This window comes from Leopardus geoffroyi, chromosome E1 (genome assembly GCF_018350155.1).
Source record: "Leopardus geoffroyi isolate Oge1 chromosome E1, O.geoffroyi_Oge1_pat1.0, whole genome shotgun sequence".
In the NCBI taxonomy this organism is placed as follows: Eukaryota; Metazoa; Chordata; class Mammalia; order Carnivora; family Felidae; genus Leopardus; species Leopardus geoffroyi.
The window spans coordinates 19455992-19472065 of NC_059330.1; the positions used below are offsets into that span (position 1 = coordinate 19455992).

At 56.7% G+C, this 16074-nt stretch overlaps 1 protein-coding gene across 4 annotated transcripts in view; it reads left to right on the forward strand.

Annotated features, from left to right (window-relative positions):
• RAB11FIP4 (RAB11 family interacting protein 4) overlaps window positions 1–16074 on the forward strand; it is a 120030-nt gene that overhangs the window by 81128 nt on the left and 22828 nt on the right. The window contains exon 1 of one of the 4 annotated variants that reach the window (XM_045488023.1): window positions 4826–5084. The exons of 2 other annotated variants lie outside the window; for them this stretch is intronic. In XM_045488023.1, the coding sequence (XP_045343979.1) occupies window positions 5055–5084 (30 nt within the window). In that variant the 5' untranslated portion in view covers window positions 4826–5054. Of the gene's footprint in view, window positions 1–4825; window positions 5085–9387; window positions 9411–16074 lie in introns of those variants that run through there. One more of the 4 variants, XM_045488025.1, reaches the window with a different exon arrangement.

Consider the following 16074-nt stretch of genomic DNA (forward strand, 5'->3'; position numbering starts at 1 on the left):
GGGCAGAGCGCTGCGGGAATCCTGGACAGTCACCAGCACTGAGCTGTTTTCCAGTGGAAAGGGACTCCCCTATCCAAGGCGTGAGCCTGGGTCCAAGATCTGCTCCCGGGCTAGCCCAGGGTCATAGAATGGGGAGGGACCTTAGCAACGTGCCGTCCAAACCGTATCTTTCCAGAGGAAGGAGTGGTCCCAGATGTCCTCCACGTCGCAGATGCAGTGCAGGCCCCCTGGCCAAACCCCTGCCAGAGTGAAAGGGCTCTCAGGGTCATGGGTCCCTCCTGTTGTTTCTAAATGGGAGATGGGGAACAACTTTCCTTTGGGGTTAAGAGACTTCTGCAATCCCAGGGTTCTGCCTGCTTCCTTGGTACCTGCTTCTCTTTCCAAAGCCACTGCTTACGTCATCAAAGGTTGAATTTGTCCTCTGGAATGACGAGCTGAGACATACCGGTCAGGGCTGATGCTTTCTGACCATTTCAAGGGCCGTCTAAAGAGGAGAGGAATGGTGCCCCTGGGTGGCTCAGTTGGTTAAGTGTCCGACTTCAGCTCAGGTCATGACCTCATGGGTCATGGGTTCGAGCCCCACGTCGGGCTCTGTGCTGACAGCTCAGAGCCTAGAGCCTGCTTCCGATTCTGTGTCTCCCTCCCTGTGCCCCTCCCCCGCTGGACTCTGTCTCTCAAAAATAAATAAAAATTAAAAATAAACATTAAAAAAATAAAGAGGAGGGGAGAGAAGACAGGTGTTTGTGGTGGAGTCTGAGCTGGCTACCCAGAGGGCTTTTCCACCCCAAGTAGCTGGTGGAGTTGTTTGGGCAGAAGTAACGTCCAGCATGTATGACCAGGTTTGACCGATGTTGACAGTTGTGGTTGGTGACAGATGTCCGTCTTAGCACTACACAGAGAGTCATGAGATCCAGCTCTAATCCTGGCTCTGCTAATGACTGAAATGGCGAGGAGAGAAGCTATCTTCTGCCTCTGAGGCTTGTTCCCCTGTTCGGGAAATGAACGGTTATATCAGACTAGTGATTTGAAACAAATGTAAAACCACGGAACTCTTTGTTCGCATGAAATCTCATGTGGAAGTCTATTCGTAAAGCAGATGGACGTGGAGCTATTCTTGTTGCTCACCTGGAGCCCCTCCCCCCCCCCCCCCAGCCCCTTGGCAGAATCTCCAGAAAAACCCACAGGTTCCGAGGAACCAAGTTTGAGAACCACCGGACCCGGTGCTCTAATGCTTTTTTCAGTTCTGGTATTATTTGCGTAGCTGTTTCCTTGTTTGTTCCTTTGGCTGATGTTGGTTGGCATCATTTGCTTGGCTAATGTCAACACTGGGTAATGTTCAGAGAGCTCTTTTCTTGTTATAATTATGCCATATATATTCAGCCGGTCCCTCCATATGGCCCCAAACATGTACAAAACGTTGCCTCTCTACACCATCTGATGATGAGCTAACTCCTGCCTGGTGACAGCAGAAGTAGACAAAGGTAGGCCGATAGCTGTGGTACAGACAGGACTTAGTGTATTCTCTCCCTTCACCTGGCCCACCCAAGTGAACACGTGTTTTCCACCCCCATCAGTTTCTGGAGGCCAGTAACTCCTGCTTGTCAACATTCTGTCCGCTTCTCTCTGGAGTTGGCATTCAACCTCATGCGAGTCGTGTCATATCAACAATGGCAGAAGCAGTGTCACGACATAAAAAGAATTAATCAGAGTGACCTGCCCTCTGCAAATCATTGTCGGATACATTCCCTGGGAGAGGGTTTCTGTTTTTAATGAGATTGTTCTTCTGAAATAGCAAGTCAGACCACTTAGGAGACTCACAGCGCCTGGTGAGCTCTGCGTAGGAGTTAACTGCCCATCACTCGCCATCACTCTCCATCACTCCCCAACCCCTGCTGGCCATACCATTTCAGTAAAGCATCCCAGCCAGATCAGGAACAGGAAGTGAGGGTTCTGCATGGGAAGCCAGGAGCCCGAGTTTCAGTCCCTGCTGATCTGATACCTCATTGTGTGGCTTTGGACAAATTCCCATCCTTCTCTGAGCCTCCACCTTCCCATCCATAAAGTGGGAGAAGAGTATGTTAGATATTTATCCCGAGAGCCTTCCTAGCTTAAAGTGCTTTGACTCTATAACGTCTTCAACACAGCTATGCTAAGGAACCAGGGTAGCTAACTCAAGACCCTCTTTGCCCCCAGCCCCAGAGGTGGGGCTGTGCTCAGGGGGCAGGACTATATTTCCCTAATAATTCTCTCCCAGCCCCCACTTGAACGGAGAACACTGAGTCCTCTGGGAGCCCTAGCCTGGGCTGGAGCCCGCAGTTTCCACATCCCATTTCAGAAGACAGCCAGCCTTCCTCCCCAGCCCCCAAATCATCACTGCTTCCCCGAACCCTGTGGAAGTTGTCAGGGCCTCTCCCAAAAGTCAGGGTTCTACATCATCCCTCAAGCTGCTTCAGCTTCTAAGCCTCACCTCACTTTTTCCCGGTCTCTAGTCATATGGTAATTGAAAATGGCTGCTGTTTATGGAGCACCTGTTATGCGCCAGGCCTGTTCTGAGTATTATGTGGGTCCTGATTATTTCAATCCTCACAATAATCCTGAAATACATGCTGCTATTATCTCCAATTTGCAGGTGAGGAAACTGAGACACTGGGAATTAACCTTGCTTAGGCTCTTCCCGCTGTCCTTGTATAAGGTGGGAAAGCCAAGATGGGACCCTTGGTTCTGGCTCTGGAGCTCATGTGCCGAATCATTGAGTCAGACTGGGGCTTATTCGTACTGCTGGGAATAACTAGAAGCCACTATTTGTTGAATGCCTGCAGCACGGGAGGCATCGAACTATTATTTTATCACTTCATTCAAACCTCACAACTGAAAGAGGAGAGGTTGTGTTTCCATTCTACAGTGGTGGCAACTGGGGCTCAGAAACATTAAATGACTGCCCCGTGGTAAGGTGTAGACCCAGGCAGGCTTCAGACTCCCAAGCGCTCAATGCCAGCATCTGGTGACCCTCCTCTCTGTCACACTGCTTTTCCGGACAGATACTTGGAGATGCTCTCCCTACCCCATCACCTTTGGGGAAAAAATCAAGAGGGACCACTAGCACTGCTCCCTCCACAGAGTTCTTGGAAATGTCAATCAGGCTACCCCTAAGGAGGACGGGGGCGGGGTACTTGACAAGGTCTGCTTTTCTTCACTGACCTTTGCTGGATGAGAGCTAGGACCCAGAAAAGCTTAGGGTGCGTGGGCTTCTCCATGCACCATACCTTTGATGAGCACCCAAAATTAAGTGGACCCTCCGCCAGGGTGCCCAACAACTCATGAGGCAGATTGTACCACTCCCATTTTATAAATGAGGACACTGAGTCTCAGAAAGATTGCATAACTGGTCCTAGGACTCACAGCTGGCAAACAGGATTCAAACCCAGGTCTGTGTGATTCCAAAGCCAGGGTTCTTTATGATACACCGCGGTCCTTCTGCGTGTTAGGGACTGTCAGGGTGGACACAAACAAGGGTGAGAAACAGTCTGGAGCTCCCGCACAGAGATCTCTGAACTGCCAGGCATAAGCGAGGAGGAGAGGGCCAGCGGTGGTCGAGTTTCCACCTCACCCCCACTGCTCCAGCCTCCCCTCACACAAAGCCCTTGCCAGGAGGCCCTCCTCTAGCTAATGCTGTCCCTTTTGGAGAGTCCCTTGTAGGTCTGGGGAGCCTCGGTGGGGTGCTTTGCCTCAGAGACAGGCCCCTGGTAGACAGAGAGGCAGCTGGCAATTTATTTGTAGGAGAGATATTGGCGAGTAGGAAGTTGAGAGCAAAAAGCCAGAGAGAAGGGGGCAGGAAAGCTGAAAAGCTGTGTGTGTGTGTGTGTGTGTGTGTGTGTGTGTGTGTGTGTGTGTGTTGGTGCTGGAGCTGGACCAAAGCACCCAGCTGCGGACAGTGCCACCGTGTTGGTCAGTGAGGACTCAGGGAAGGCAAAAGGGCCTTCATGTTAGCCTGGGACAGACAATTAGGAAGATAAATCCCCCACTCCCTACCCCCAGTTGCACAAGTAACATCGAATTGAAGAGAAACTTTTGCAATATTTGCCGCTTTACATTTTTGCTTTCTTTAATCCAGAGCATAGTGAGGAGTTACGAGGGGGGCACATTTTTTACTTAAATTGTATTTACTAGGATTTAATACGGGGATACTTCCTTTTTTGTTCTTAGTTCGTGTTGCCGTTTGGTTCTTTATTCCTGGGCTGGTTATAAAGACAACTTTTGACTTTACAACGAAGATCGGGGAAGTTGTGAGTGCGATTCGGGATGAGAATCAATTTGGGAGTCACCGGTCGCGGGCGGATGGTGGTGGTGGTGCGCGAGGGGGCTGGGAGTTTGGCAGGGCTTCCTTCGGGTCCGCAAATGTGAGCGCGGAAGCGCTAGCCGGGAATCTCACAGGACGGTGACCGCAAACAGTGAGAGTGGCCTGGGCAGGGCAGCGGCAGCGACGGCGCCCGCCAGGCAGGCGTGTGAACTTACAGAATCGGTCTCCTGGAATCCCAGGGTCCGGGCCGCGCAAACCTGGGCGGCAGTAACCTTGCGACGCGGGCTCGGGCGGGCCCGGGCGAGCCCCACCTCCACAGGCGCCCTCCCGGGTGGGGAGCTTGGGCCCGCTGGGGCCCGCGCGGCCATTGGTCCGCGCCGCGGCTGCCACCTGCCCCTACCTTAGGGGGCGGGGTTACCTGGGCCCCGCCCCCCGCGGCTCGGGTTCCCAGACCCGGCTTCCTCCTCCGGCCCCGCCCCCGGCGCGAGGCCCCGCCCCTACGATCCCCGGGCCCGGGCGCCTCGTGATGTCACGGCAGCTTTGATACAAAGAGCCCTTCGGCCCACGCGGGTCTCCCGGCAACGGGCGCGGGTGGGGGCGGGGCCGGCGCCTTCAACTGGAGCCGAAAGCGAGCGAGCGGCCACGGAGCGGCGGGTGCGCTCCTCGCGCTGCCCGCCGCGTTCTCGGCCGCCCCGCCGACCAGCGCCCGCCCGCTCCTTGCCCCTCCGCGGCGCACCGACTCGCCGCCGGACGGGGGATGCGCACCCCGCCCGCCTCCGGGGGCCAGGTAAGCGGCGGCCGAGGGGCTCGGGCTCGCGGGGCTCCGGCGACGCGCACCTGGCCCGGCCCGCCGTCCCGGGGCCAGGGAAGTTGCCAGAGCGCGGAACTTCTCCCGCAGCCCAGGCGCCCGCTCCCGCCCCGGGAGTATCCGCCCTCTCGGCCCTGGCCGGGGAGGTCGGGTTACCTGCGTCCTCGCTCGCTGGGCCACGGAAGAGAAGCCGCTGTCCCCTCCGGGTCCTCTGCGGGCTCCCAGGTGCGGGGGTGGGCAGAGCTAGCCCCCGGGCCCGGGGAGAAGGGGCCGCTTCTTCGGCGCAGTTTCCAAAAGTGTTTTTAGGGGGATCTAGTGAGCCAGGCGCCTCCGCGTCCCACCTCCGCTCCCAGCGCGCCTGCTCCTCCGGGACCGGTGTTGTTCCAGCTCTCTGCCCTTGGCTCCGCCGAGTCCCGCAGGGGGCTGTGCGCCGGCGAAGTTTTTCCATAGCTCTTCGGCGGCTGCACCGCGCCTGTGCCCGGGTTCCCTCGCCTCTCCGAGGGGCTCTGCCCGGCAAGAGGGAGAGCCAGCCTCGTTCGGGGTTTGGGACCAGGGCCCTGCCCCTTCGCAGCCGTGACGTCGCCCAGGCCGGAGGTATTTGCGGACTCCCAGCTCTTTGCCCTCCGGCCCCGAAAGCCTGCGGTCGGCCCAGGTAGTGGTTGGCTGTTGTCACAGCCGCTTCTCTGCGGGCCCCAGGCGGCTCTGAGGCCTTGGCGAGCAGCCTCTGGAGAACCATGTCTGTGCTATAGGAACCTGGTCCCTACTCAGCCCTGGACTTTATTCCTTCTCATCCTTGCACAGCCTCCAGCGTACCTCTTCCACCATTTGTCCCTCTCCCCAGCCCCGTTCTCCCACAGATGGCTGTAGGTGACACATCACTCACCCTGACAGATATGCCAGTCAGTGTTCCTTGTCTGACTTATTTATAGGCCTCCTCCTCAAAGGATTGTTAGGGGGCTGGATTCCTGCACTCCGCCCTCATTTCTTGTTTTGACAAACCCCTGGGATGGTTTCTGATGGTTCACCTCTCCTCCCTTGGTGGTGGCAGGTGCTAATTGTTTGGGTTCCAGGGAAAGGGGTGGTGTGGGCACATCCCCTGGGGCATCTCCAGGTCCTTCCCCTGATGAAACGTAGCTGCCAGGTTAGGGAGAAGGGAGTCTCAAAGAGGGGGAGGTTACCAATTATGTGTATATCAGACCTTTGCTGTAAGAGTCTCTGTAACTATCCAGCTCAGCCTTGGTGGAATCCTTGGGTCATTGCCATTGACTGGGGTCTTGCCATAAGCCAGGCACCAGCTTACCCAGATAGACTGGCCCAAACCTTAACCCTGCTGAGCTGGCATTCATGAAATGCTGCTTATGTGCCCAGGGGCTGTTACACAGGGACACTTCCCTGTCCCTAAGGTGTTTACAGGCTCTAGGAGACTGAAAACCTGGGTGGAATTGTTACCTGTCCAACTCCCCTGAGCCCTCAGGCACATTGATATGGGTTGTCTCTGAGGTTCCTGTGACTTCACTGGGAGGGGTGTGTGGCCTGGAGGAATGGGGAAGCCCAGGAAGGACTTGGCACTCCTGGTAGATATCACAGTTCGGAGAATGCCTTCTGGGGACCAGCTTTGTTGTTTGGGGGACCTTGGGCTTTAGTGGAGGGGGAGGGGTGGTTGACTAAGGCCAGCAGAGAGATAAGGCTGCCTGGGGCAGGGACCTGACTAGCCAGGCCTGGTGAACAAGCCAGGAGGTGTGACCTTTGCCCCAAGGAAGACCAGCGGGAGAGACTACCTAGAGCCTGTCCTTGAGAAGGACTTTTAGTCAAGTAAGGGAAGAAAAGACCAGAAATCAGGAGGCCTGGAGCAGCCTGCCTTGGGGAGGTCCTGGGCTGCAGCTTGAGGTCTTGCCAACTGGCCCCCCTGCTCCCCCATCCTTCCGTCTCTTCAGAGCACTGTGCCCCTCCCCGCCTCAAGCACACTGGCCCCTTCATAGCCTACTAGCCCCCTTCCTACTTGGTGGGATCAGCTGCCCCATGTCCTGGGCTTTCCCTTCAGCTGTTCACCTGAAGCCCTCCTGGCTTTCACCTTCCCGCATTCTCCCCCTCTCCCTCTAGGTGGCTAGAAACTTCCTTTCCTAGGGCTGGCTGTCCCTCTTCTGAGGTGCCATGTTATGCCAAGGGATGTTTCGCAACTGATCTCGCTCACCATTTCACTTCCGTGTATATATTTTAGCTGTGGGTAGGGAGGAGGGAGAAAGGTTCCCAATAAAATAACAGGTGAGCGATTCCTAGAAGGCAGGCATTTCAGGACCTCGGATGGGGGAGGGACAGCCTGGACGGAGGGTACCCACTCTTTGGCTCTGTGCTCGGTCTCCTGGAACAGAGCTCAGCAGGACGCATCTTTATCTGGTCTGCCTGCTGCCTGGAGTTGGCAGTGGGGCACCGTGCCTTGGCTTTGCCTGGCATGGAGAGTCCCTGGGGTTGGGCTCTGTTTTCTTCTGGGTCTGCTCTGTTGGCTCTTGACTCAGTAACGGGGCATTGATGGCATCAAAACACTGGCCGTTCCAAGGAGGAGGGCTGCTTGCGTCTTCCTCCTGCCTGGGCTCCCAGATGGATTAACGGGCAGTCCTGCCCCATGGCCAGCTGGGCACAACGAGACGGCCATGTGATTTGTCGGGCCCACCTTGCGTCTCCCTGGACATTGTATGATCACATCTCCCCGATGCGGTGTGGTAGTCTCCTCTCTCAGACGGCATTCCAGGGCACAGGCCCTTCCCCCTTTCTGTTTGCCCAGCCCCCACCCAGCACACTGCCCAGCACAGGCAGTTCATCTGTCAAATGCTTGAGCCTCTGATTTGTGCTAGACTCTGTGCTGGGCGCTGGAGATATGGCAGCAAATGACAGCAACAGTCCCTGCCTTCAAGGAACTCACGTGATGGCCGTCAAGCAGGTAGAATGTGCAGCGTGTGGGGTGGCAGGAGAGAAAGCCGGGCAGTGGGTGTTGTGTACTTAAACAGAATGAGCAGAGAAGTCCTTGCTGAGAAGTGGCGGCTTGACAAAAGACGTTCACGCAGCGGGAGCAGTACCTGCAAAGGCCCTGAGGTAGGACCACGGCTGGCGAGGTGCGTCCGCGGAAGTGCAGGGAGGCTGCTGTGATTGGAGAGGGAGCCGGGCAGGGGCAGGCGGCACATGTTCAGACTGGGGGCATATCATGCTGCCGAGGGAGCGCCCAGGCCCCACGAGATGAACAGCACAGTTGAGAGTAGAAATCCACAGGCACAAAACACATTTCGTTGCTCTGCTCTCTCCAAACCCTTGCTGTTGACGGGTCTGGGCACCGAGGCATTTCTTGAGAAGTGTCTGCATGTGGCCATCGCTGCCGTGGACTTTCCTGCCCCCAGGCGGGGTCAGGTCAGAGAAGCCTGTCCCCGTGAATGCGGAAACCCTTCTTGCCACATGTTATTCCCACCACACAAATCTTATGAGCGCAACTGCCTGGGTGACCTGTGCACGGCGGTGCATGAGCAGGCAGAGCTGGGGCCGTCTCCCTGTGCCCACAGGTCCACACTAGTGGGAGTGTAGCAAGTCCAGTGCCCAAGACCCATGCTGTGGCCAGCCCCAGGCATCTCCCTGGGCTCCCGACCTCCCCGGGCCCCAGGGTGCCCAAGCCTTCCTTCACTTCCAGTTCTGTGCCCTGGTCTCCTAAGAAGCCTAGCAAAGGCGCTCACATACCTGGACAGCACCTTTGGGGCTAAGCTCTGTCCAGCCTGGGTCCCCAAAAGAGAGAGAGAGAGAGAGTGTGTGTGTGTGTGTGTGTGTGTGTGTGTGTGTGTGTACAGGGAGGAAGTGGACAACCGGGAAGTCTGGGTGGAGATCCAGAGCTGTGGGGTCTGTGTGACCTCTGGCCCCAGCCCCTGCTGGCCGGCCGGTACTAGTAACACCAACGTTTCCAACCCCGCTTCTTGACTTCCTTCAAGAAACGGGAAGTTTTCCGACTGTCGGCCATACTCTTCATTGATTCAACCTGTTTCGTCTTCCCAGACAAGTGGGTTCTTTCCCAGCGATGTAAACATGATTCAAATGAAAACAAAACTCTGTGGCAGTTATTATTAATAGCTGTGGCCCTGCTCCTGGGAGCCTTTCTCTTTTAAGGGACCAAAAAGAGGAAGGCCCGAACAGAACTGGAGTGTGGGAGAGTGGGAGGGAGCTCTCTCTCTCTCTTAGTCATCTGTCCCCGCCCCACCGCTCTCTGCAAGCCTAACTGCGTGGAAAGGGAACCTGCGTTTCCAGTAGCCAGTGTGGTCTGCAGCAGACTTGGGGGTAAGAGGGTCATTGAGTGGGGTTGGTGGGCGAGGTCTGCCCTGCACCGAACTTCTGTCTCTCTCTTCAGACAGGAGAGCCCACAGGAGTAGGATTTTCCTTGCTGGTTTTCCTGGGAGAAATACCCACCTCAAAACACCGGTGCCTTCCTCTCATGCTCAGCCACCCAGGGCCTGGTTTCTTCAAGTAGAAGAACATTTCTTTGGTCTCTGTTGAGACCCTGGCTCTGCGGCTTGCTCGCTCTGGGACTCCAGGCAAGCTGCCTCCCCTCTCTGAGCCTCCGTAGGGCGATGGTGAAGAGAAACTGGGCCCCTGCCACCTAAGAGGCCCAGAGCGGTTTCGGACACTTGCTTGGTTGGCACCTGGTGGGTGGTGAGCTAGCTAGAGAGGCAGGGTGCTGTGGTGCCCCGGAGGCTGGGCTGTGGTGCCCCGGAGGCTGGGCTCCGGAGTCAGGCGGCCTGCGTTCAAATCCTGCCCCTGCCAGGAATCTTGGGCGAACCGTTTGTCCTGTCTCTGCGCCTCCCGTTCCTCCTGTGCAAGACGAGGGTGAGGCGCGTAAATGTACGAAAAGCACTTGAAACCGTGCCTGGCGTGTGAGTGAGTTGTTATTTTTAGTTCTATTGGTTGGATCCTTGTGACTGATAACCTTAGCACCTCGCGGGATTTCTTGCAGAGACAGGAAAGCAGTAGAGAAGAAACTCTGCTATAGGAAGGCCTTGACCCTTGACGGGAGGAGCAAAACTCCACTCTTCCTCAGTCCCTGTGTCTTTTAAATAGCCCCACTCAGCCTCTGTAGGTGCGGACCCTGGGGCCGGAGCGAAGTGACTGGCGGTGGCAGTCTGTGAATGCTATGCAAAGCGTGTTCCGAGGTGACAGGCGCCTCCCTGGGGCGTGGTGCAGGGCTTTACCTGGTCCTTCCTGTCCTGCCCTGCCTGCTGTGCCGGGGTGTGGCCCACCCCTCACCCCTCACCCCTCACCCCTTCACCTGCAGCCCGGGGCCTACCCGTCTGTCCGCCTGTGCCCGGCTGGGGAGCCAGCTTGGGGCGGCGTGCCCCCGTGCCGCCACCAGCCCCCAGCCTCTGCCTACAAGGCCCCAGGAGGGCAGGAGAGGGGCCAGAAAGGTGTGGACTGTGCAGCCACGTGCCGCATCGGGTGACTGCCCTTGGTGGTTTTCCAAGGGGCGAGCCTACCTGTTCACCGGGCCTGGCCGCCGAGAGGTGGGTCGCTCCACGGAGGCGAGGCTGGCCGGGCCTGCTGTCGGGTGCGTGGTGGTCAGTTCGGCCTCTGCCTGCCACTGCGACGTACTCCTGGCGAAACAAGGGTTCTTGTTGACAGGCAGGGCTTACCTGCCAGACTGCGTCGCTTACCAGCAGAGAAGGGTCCCATAGCCGCCAGGTGTGCATGAGTGAGTGCACGTGCGTGCGTGGAGATGTCCTCTCCCCTTCGCATCACACGCAGTCTAAAGACCAGTGACCGAGTCCCCATTCTCCACTCACACCGTATTCTACAGACTCTCAGACACTTTCTCCCCCCACGTTTTAACATCTTTGGTTGGCGTGTGTCGTACATTCGCTGGCGTGCTGTCCTTTCTGGCAGCACCGTTTCTTTCCTGGTGTACTCGGAATAATAGTGCGTCTTGAAAATCGAAGGCCTCTGGGATTTAACGAAGCGCAGAAACTAAGGAACCTCTAGATAACTTGTGTGATTTGCCCAGTTTCTTCGGGGAGGGGAGTAGAGCCACCTTGTAGTGGGGGGAAGGTTGTGTGAGGGGACACTCCCCATGATGTGATTCAAGGGGACGAGGTTGGACACCAGGCAGACCGGGGCTCCGGTTCCGGCTTTACCGCGCATGAGCTGTGTGACCTGGGGCAAGTAGAGCGACCTCTCTGAGCCTCAAGTTCTTCCCCTATCGAATGCGGGTCGTGGCTGTACAGTTGTCATGGTTGGGCGTGAGGCCTCTTTCTCCGTTTGTCTCTTGCTGGGTATCCTCTAAGGTCACGCCGTCCCATTCCAGCTCGATTGAGAGGGAGGTGAAGTCAGAGAGTGAGTTACTGGCCTTCCCAAGGTAGCAGAGGGAGGGGGGTATAATTTATCTGGGCTTCTTGACTCCGTTTATAATCCTCGAACATCACCTCTTTTCCTTCCTTCCCTCCTCCTCCCACTGTGCCCGAGTTTTCATTTTCACGTGTGTTTCCCTTTAGCAATTTTCTTCCCCATCTCTCCCCTCTCCCTTCCTGTAAAATCTTCCCACATGTAGCCTCTTTGAAGCTCCCTGCGTAGGGAAAGGGGAGGGGGCTCTGCCTCATGGCCAGGGTGGCATGGGCCCTAGGAACCTCAGCTGACAGGGGTCCGGGGCCTAGTGGGCTGTGGAGGCGGCAGCTCAAGCCCACATTCTTTAGCCTTGCTGACCCCTGGGCCCGTGGCCTGCAAGGTTCAACCTGTTGTCTATACCCTTCTTGCTGCATCCAGGTCAGACCTTGTCCACATTCCAGCCCTGCCGGCTCTGTGACCTTTTGCAGGTTACCCAACTTCTCTGATCCCGAGTGTTCTCCTCTCTATGGTGGCTGATGCACAAAAACACCTGGCACGTGCTAGGTGCTTAAGGGAGGCGTTCTTTCTTGGTCTCCCTCGACTGTTTAAGACCACCTTCTGTCTCCTTGGGGTGCACGCCCTGAGACAGACGGAGAAGCTCGCGGCCGGGAACTGCAGGGGTGGAGGCACAGGGGCCCGGGTGAGCAGGATGTGTCGGGCAGCGTGGCTGGCCTCGGGGAAGGAGTGGGGCCGGCGGTCAGGACCTCCGCGCCTCCGGGGGATGAGGCCGACGCGGTGGGCCGCTCGCTGAGAGAGCAGCGGGCCGAGTTTGAGGCATTGGCTGAAGCCACGTGGGGACACCCAGCCGAAGTGAGCGGCCCTGAGCAGGGCCTCGCGAGGGATGCTGGCCGGACGGAGACTCCCCAGGAAGGCGGCGCTTTCAAGCCGTGTTCTCGTCGGAGGTCTCTCTGCCTCTCTCCCTCTTGAGATCCCGACGGAAGCCAGCTACCGACTCCCTCAGTGTCGTGTATGGTGTCAGATGAGGTGGTACGTGAGCCCTGGCACGAGGGTGGGCGTCTGTCCTTGGCGCGCGGCGAGCGGTGTGAGAATTACCCAGCCCCACGAGAAACCGGGCCGGGGTCGGGGCGCAGCCTTTCCTACAGAGAGCCTGCAGCAGCTGGCGTGGTGGCCCCTTGGGGACGCAGCCTCCTGCCCAGGGAGCAAGGCTACCACACGGCTCCTGGCTGGGGACAGGGGGAATCTGTGGGTTCTTGTGCCAAGGCTGGGGTGGAAAGATTTCCTCGCTGGGTAGGGTACAGTCGCCTCGCCCCGTGTCCCAGGGATAGAGTCATGGGGACAGAGAAGGGGCCCGAGGTTCATGCCCAGCGATGCCTGGAGGGCCCCAGGAGTTCAGCTCTGGGCTGGGAGGGGAAGGATGGGCCTCCCGGGTGCAGTGACTTTCTGACTGGGGGCTTCTTTAGGGACAGGCCTTTGTGGCATGGGGAGAAACTGTGTTTCAGGCACAAGGAGCAGCACGTGTCAAAGCGCGGGGGTGGTGATAACGTTGGACAGGAGCTTGGGGGACAAGGGAGGGGAGGCTGAGACCATCCGGATGGGACTGACTACGTGTGCCTGAGACAGGGCCTGGTCTTGTGGCCATTGGGGAGCTCATGGGCCCTTTGACGGGGCCAAAGTTCATGGGCCATCGGTGGCCTTGTACTCGCCCTGGGGAACTCTTGCCCTCTGCGCCCCAGGCTATGGCTTGTGGCTGGACCCAGAGCCCTTACCTGTTCCTACTGCGGGAGAGCCCGGGAAGGGACCTGAGCCGGCTCCACCTGCCTGGCCCGTGGCGCCCCCAAGTTGTGCTCTGGTGCCTGTGTGAGATGGCAGCCCTGGGACCTCCGGCCTGGGGAGCTGGACCTGGCAGAGGCAGAGGACAGGGAGCATCTGACTGGGGCCTGCTAGGAGCACTGCTGGGGTTCTGGCATGATGGGAGGTGCCCAAAGATCATAAAAATAGAGGCTCTGGCAGGGGGCTGGGGGTGGGGGGGTGGGGTGCGGAAGAGTTGCCTCGCCCATGGCTTGCCTGATCCCAGTCTGTCTGCCCCGGAAGCTCTGGCCATTAGCTGTGGGTAAATGCTGGCACTCTGCTTGGCCTTGCAAATCTGAGGCTTTTTTTTTTTTTAATATAATATTTATTTTGAGAGAGAGAGAGACAGAGCTTAAGCAGGGGAGGGGCAGAGAGAAAGGGAGACACAGAATCCGAAGCAGGCTCCAGGCTCTGAACTGTCAGCACAGAGCCCGACGCAGGGCTCGAACCCACAAACTGAGATCATGACCTGAGCCGAAGTCAGATACTTAACAGACTGAGCCACCCAGACGCCCTGCAAACCTGAAGCTTTCTGTGCAAAGAAGGGGATGAGGTAGGGACCTGCCCAGCTCTGGCCTGTTGGTCAGCTCTGTTCAGATGTGCTCTCCTTGGAGCAGAAAGATCATAGCCTCTCCCTGGGAAGTTCACGTCCCCTCGTTTGAGGGCGTCCCATGAAGGAATATGGCTCAGTCCACCTGGTGGACTGTGAGAGGCAGGAGAGCTGACCTGGGCCACTGCTGGCCCATCCCAAGCCCCTCTTTACGCTCTTATCGTGATGGTAAAACATGGAGCCCCCAAAGCGAGCCCCCACAAACTCTTGACTGTGTGAGTCATTAAGCCCTCACTTCAAACAGCCACGTCTTTAAAAGCTATAATTTGTAGCCCAAAATAGCTGCCTGTTCAAAGAGCCAGGAGAACCCTTGATGTGCGCCCCTTTCAACTTGCAGCCTGTTAATTCGCCTTTGACATTTGGGTTGCTCGACACCTGGCTGTGGCTTCCTGAGCAGTAGGGCCCGTGGCTGGGTGGGAGCTGACGCTTCCCGGGGGGGCTTGGGAAGTCTTTTCTGAGAATTCAGATGGGGTGATTGATGTCCGGGGGTTCCTGTTTCGGGTTCACGTGGCTCTATCCTGCGCGACAACAGGGCTGGAGAGAAAAATGGCAGCCTAACTTTGGGGGAAGGTCAGTTCAACTCTCTGGACCCCGGGTCCTTACCTGTAAGGAGGAGACCGTGTTTACTTGCAGAGATTTGGGGGGAAGAAAACGAGACCACCTCAGTATAGCACACAGTAGATGCCGCCTGGTAGGTGCTCCTGTGTGGCCCCTTCCTTTCCTTTCTCCCACCTGGCCACATGACGTGGACCTGTCTTGTGGATTCGGGTAGGTGCGTGTGGGGGGACTCCGCTCACAGGAAGCCCCTCCCTTGACCTGCAGCTTCTCCATCAGCTGACGTGCCTGGAATTCTTGGGGCTGGCTGCCGGATTTGGTTTCCAGATGTGGAAGCAATTAAGTTTTGTTTTCCTAATCCCCAACAGTTTGCCTCTGAAGCCCACGTTCTCGCTTGAAAATCAAGACTGTCAGCTCTGTTTGGGGGCGGAGGTAGACCAGGTGGCCCCTGAATCCTTTTTGTTCAGGAGTTATGTTCACTGGGCACTCAGATCTGGGACCCAGGGCTCTGTTAGGACGGTCACATCCCATCAAGGGCCTGATCCCTCCGGGAGCAGTTCACCCTGGGGCCACCTCCCCTGTGGTTTTTGCTTGGAGATGGGTCACTTAGCCAGATTCAGCCGCAGTGTCTGCCTGGCCCCTCAGTCGCCATCCCTGACCCTGGACGGCCAGCCTCAAAGCAGGAGGGGAGCTCCAGTTCTGACCATGCCTGAGGGAGGCTGGTGTCGGAGCCAAGGTGCCCACGTGTCCCAGGAGTGGTAGGGGCCCCCCTTCCCAAACCGACCACAGTTGAGGGGAAGAAGTCTGCTCTGAGTTTCAAGTAACCAGAAATACTGTCTGGCATGGAGAAACTGGTAATACCTTGCTCAGTTAGTGGGTGCTCCTGACCACAGAGGTGGCCTGCCCCAGGATCAGACACTGGCACACGCCCGTGGTTCCAGGGCTAACTGCTGATCTCTTCCCTTGTTAACCATTCACTTTTTAAGTAAAATAACTTTTACATTTGTACTATAACCACACTAAATACAGTTCTGAGTAAACAAAAATTGCCTTAGCGGTTTCAAATGTCTCTGGCTGGATTGCACATACACTTTCCTTTAAAATTAAAATATTACTATTCAGAGTACACAAGAAACAAATAATTTACTTAGACTGTCTTATACACATATACATACATATACACATATATATATATGTATATGTATGTATACACACACACACACACACACACGCTTATGATGTTTACAAAACATCATCCTGATAATTCTAGATCCACCAAGCTTCGGCGTCAGCAAAATCTAGTCTCTTTAGAAATGGCTTCTCTCTCACCATCATTTTGAGATACTGCTAACATTTCTTTTGAGCAGAGACCCCAAGTCTCTTGTTGAGGTTCTAGAGGCCCAGTAGCTCTCTGTAGAGGTTGAGCTGAATTGACCGAGAAGGACTTTGCCATTATTATCAGGGTGGGAAGGGGGCTGACAAACCCAGGTGGAGCTGGGGGGTTTCTGTGCAGGCTTCCGAGCGGGGAAGGAAGGGGCGTTCGTCTGCCAGGGCTGCCAGGGCAACAAAGTGCCATAGACTGGCTGGCGTAGACAGCTG